Consider the following 4,263-nt stretch of genomic DNA (forward strand, 5'->3'; position numbering starts at 1 on the left):
TTTTTTTTTTTTTTTTTTTTGTAATAAAAACTTTAGCTGTGAGTGGCATCTTCAGTAGGTTATAACTGGCAGTTGGGGGATCATACTAGACAGCTTGCACACAAGTTAAAATTAATAAACGTGTGGAAGTCGACCCTGAGCTGCTTGTCTGCCCCCTCTCCCCCAAGTGCTACTTAGCAATCTGTTAACTTCTCCTTCCCCACCTTACTAAGATAGGAAAAATACTAAAATTTGAAGCATACTAGGAAGCTTGATCCAAAATTCTGATCTGCCTTTGAAGACTTAGCTGCCTTCAACTACTTTAATACAAGAAACTTGTCTTCTCCCTCCCATTCCAACCTTGAGAGCAAGTGGGAAGTGGCCATTCTCCAGACTGCATACGATGGTCATTACTCCCCTCTCTGCTCCTCCCTTAAATATTTCAGGTTGAGTTCCACCCGTGTAGTTAAGCATATTGGGGATAGACTGTGCCAGTAGCCTAATATTTGTATGTTAAATGGTGGGAGTCCAGTAATTTACAGTGAAATGGATCCCTGGTTTCTGCTGAATAGGAGACTACTAATCTACAAAAAGTCAAGCACACTTGGTTTAAAAGTAGTTGCCATGCCTCTATCCTGGCAGCAACTTGTGCAAAATGCCAGGATTTTAACACTGTTTCCTCTATCTGGCAACACACTTCGGGCTTCAAAAGAAAAAGCTGTCCAGATGAAGAACATCAAAATATAATTCCCAAATAAGTACAAAGACAGTAGAGTCAGGAGGGGAACTGAGAAAAATATGCAGTATACCTTGTTTCACATTAAGCTCCTGGATTTCTTATAGACAGCTTCTTTCACTGGAGAAGCTTAATGACTACACGACTTGTTACTTTGAAACCAGGTAGTAAGAGGCAATAATTATAGAAACCCTAGTTAAATTACAATAGGTAGCTTTAAAGGTAGTAAGAGGCAATACTTTATTTAGAAAGCATCTAGCTGGCAGCGTGCTAAAGAAAAACAGCAGAAAGTTGATTCTTCCGGGATGGGCTGAATTGTTTACAAAGTGCTTAGACTGGCCCTGTTGTACATTTGAACTACAGGAAATGGAGCTAATTCAGTGGGGCAAGAGGTCTCCTAGCCAAACCATTTTATAATTATCCTTAGGGTGCCCACCAGGGTTGACACCAAGTGAGGCAGATCTGTGGGGACCTTTCACAAGTTTGCCTTGGTATAGGTAGATAACTACTGCAGCCTAATTCAGCTCTTCCAGATAAATCCTTTTGTAGTTGCCCCCCCCCAATAAGTCTGTCAGGCCTTAACCACCCAAGCTGCCCACAATGTTATGTATATAGAAGGGCTCATACTTCATAGTCCTCTCATGAAGCCAGGTTTCATGTTTATGGTGGAGGCTTTCCAAATACTCCAGCTCAATTCCTTGTTCCTCTTCTCTGCCTCGAATTTGTAGTCTTTCCATGCACTTCTGCAAGAGTAAACAAAAAGGTATGCTTAAAATTGTTCTTTGGTGTGTGCACTCAAACATGCCTTTTGCTTCATACAAGCAGTGCAGCAGTCATGAGGTGTTCTTTACACTGACAACTGCATGACTTCAACAGTCTATCAAGACATAGCTTGGGTGCTTCTATTTGCTTTCAGCACGTTAGGCAGCTTAATGTATTCATCTCTTTTAGAAGTTATACTTCCTTTTTGGTTCTTGTGCCTTCAACTGTAGATGCATGTTCCTCTAAGGTGAAAACAAAGGCTTAAAGTGATTTAAAAATTAAAAAAAAAATTCTTTTAACTGCTTTAATAAAAATGAAATTGAATGGAAATGAATCAAGCATGAGCAGGCTCTCAATAAGTCTCAACTCAGTAATCCATGTTTGGGCTGACAGGATTGTTTATAACTGCCCCTTGGCTCTAGCATCCATTTGTGTGTGCCTCTGGACTATCTGAAGGACTTGCATTGAAAGACAGTGGTTCTCCAGTTTCTCCACTAAAAAGATTTGAAGGGATGGAGACTTTATTTCTGCTAAAAAATAAAACCAGTTGAGTCACAGACCACAACTATACGCTGTCTGTGACAGTCTAGGATCCTTAGTGACTGCACTGGATGTCAGCACATTCTACAGTTGCCAACATCAAAATAACAGTCTGGAAAAGAGGGCTTTGTTCAGCTGTAGCCTGTGTGACCTGGAAGCTGGAGCTGCTTGTCTGCAAGTGGTTGGTGCTGTGTTCTGATGGCTGTCTAGCTGCACTATCTAACCCAGGTCTGAGAAACGCACTTGGATTTATCCATTACTTACACTGTAAATATAGTATGAATAGTCTGCTTTTTTTTCTGTACTGAAAGCCTAGATAGTAAAGCACAAGAATTTACAGTAATGATTAACACTCAAAATACTGTACACCTATCCTGGGCCAAGTCCTAATATTTGATGTTGGGTGCTGAGACAAGTAGCTACTAGCAGGAGCAGTGCAAAACTCCATGGAACTCTGTTGGATTCCACATGGGTTTCCAGTTAGTTTTTTGGAGACCTCTTACCCTTGCTTGACCCTACTCCCCAATGTCAGCACAATGCAGCCACCTCAGTTCACTTCTGTGAAAGGTAACTTCTGCACCACAAAAACAGTCATTACAATAGGTATGCTATTTTCTTTTGACTCCTGTTGATGTCAAGCATTTGCAAAAGGAGAGAATGCAAGCTTACTTAGTGAATAAGTTTAACCATACCTCTGGTGTGGTTCTTAGGTAGATGATGCCATCCAGCTGCATATATGATTCAAAGGTAGTCAGAAACCATGTATGCAAGTCCTGATAAATGGCCCATTCTGTTTCATTGATGCATCCAGACTCAAACAGATTGGAAGCAAACACGTACCTGTAATGTAACGCACCTCTTAATTAGCTACTGTCCAAGTAGAGAATCCTTCATACAGCTTACAAAGGACTCATTAATGAGAATTACTGGACTGACAACCCAATCCTCAGATTCCTCAGGACAGCCATTGCATGAACTCTAGCTTTGTCTAGTTACTTTAGCTTCAGATAGGGGTTTTTAGTTGTCCTCCTGAACAACTAGGCATTGAGTAGTTTCACTTCAGTCGCAGCTAATTCCACAATCCTAGCTAAAACTGCACAATCGAGTTCCCTGGACAGTGGAGTAAGAACAGGTCCAGCAAGACCTCTGAGGTCCCTAGGAAGGATGCAGCCAACTTACCGGTCACTGAACACTGATCTCTCGTAAAACTGCACCGGGTGCTCAGCTTCCTGCAGTTTGGCGGAGGCGGCCTTCAGCTGTGCCTTGACCCTGCTCAAACAGGCAAAAGTCTGAAAGGTGTAAGCCCATCTTGTTGGCTTGTCATACAGCATGCCAAGTAGGTTCCCTCCATTCTTCTGAGATGAGGTAAGCTCCTGGGGAGAGAGCAGAGCAGCTGTGGTGGGGCCGATTTCCCCCTCCGGATTTGGAGAGGAGCCCAGCACCTAACCCCCAGCAGTGAAAGAGGAGCCAGGGCTTCTGCCCCCCACAGACACAGCGAGCCTACCTTGTACTCAGTGTCAGTGCTCTGGACATTGCACCACTTGGCGATGGGCTCGGGGATCACTTCCCACTCCTCGCTGTACTTCTCCAGCAAGCGGACGAAGGTGGATTTCCCCGCGGCTGCGGAACATTACCAGAGGAAGAACGGGCCCCGGTGTGGGCCTGTCGGCCCCGCCGGCCCCAGAGCTGGGGCTCGCATCTGCCCGGCCGGAGCAGCGGCTAAGCCGCTGGCTGTCGCTTCCCTCCCCCATGTAACCCGGCGGGCGTGGACAGGGCCCGCAGCCCTCGCTGTCATCGGGGGGGCGCACGGCGCGTGTCCGGCTCGGCCATTTCGGGAGCCGGCGCGCGGGGAAAGGAGGGGGCGCATGCGCGGGAGCGGCTCGCAGCGAGTTTGCGCGGGAGCCCCCAGCGGCCGGGATGGGGCGGCGGCATTCGCCGGCCTCACTCGCAGCTCGGTCCTGGCCGCGCTGCGGAAGTCGCAGCGCCGGGTCCGAGCCCCCGCCCCCCGCCACGGATTTGGCGCCAAGCCCCGGGCGCGGGGCGGCAGTGGGGGGTCCACGCTCCCCGCAGGTCCTGCCCACGACTCCGTCCCCACTCACCGATGTTCCCCTCAATGGACACCTTCGTGAGCCGCTTCTGGAAGCTGCTGTTGAGCGAGTCGGGCGCGGCGGGGCCGAGGCATGGGCGCTTGGCCGAGGGGCGCATGGCTGCGGCGGGGCGCTGGATGCCGGCACTAGCAGTCCGCG

General features: G+C 47.8%; 1 protein-coding gene across 1 annotated transcript in view; it reads right to left on the reverse strand.

Annotated features, from left to right (window-relative positions):
- The window catches only part of LOC109289907 (deoxycytidine kinase-like), a 5,867-nt gene extending 1,612 nt beyond the window's left edge, over positions 1-4,255 (reverse strand). Inside the window, exons 1-5 of the mRNA XM_019506173.1 lie at positions 4,117-4,255; positions 3,522-3,637; positions 3,197-3,390; positions 2,710-2,857; positions 1,343-1,458 (exon numbers count right to left, since the gene is read on the reverse strand). Of these exons, the coding sequence (XP_019361718.1) occupies positions 1,343-1,458; positions 2,710-2,857; positions 3,197-3,390; positions 3,522-3,637; positions 4,117-4,222 (680 nt within the window). The 5' untranslated portion in view covers positions 4,223-4,255. The remainder of the gene's footprint in view (positions 1-1,342; positions 1,459-2,709; positions 2,858-3,196; positions 3,391-3,521; positions 3,638-4,116) is intronic.
- Between the last annotated feature and the right edge of the window lie 8 nt (positions 4,256-4,263).

This window comes from Gavialis gangeticus, unplaced genomic scaffold, assembly GCF_001723915.1.
Source record: "Gavialis gangeticus isolate Ggan-Ray unplaced genomic scaffold, GavGan_comp1, whole genome shotgun sequence".
In the NCBI taxonomy this organism is placed as follows: Eukaryota; Metazoa; Chordata; order Crocodylia; family Gavialidae; genus Gavialis; species Gavialis gangeticus.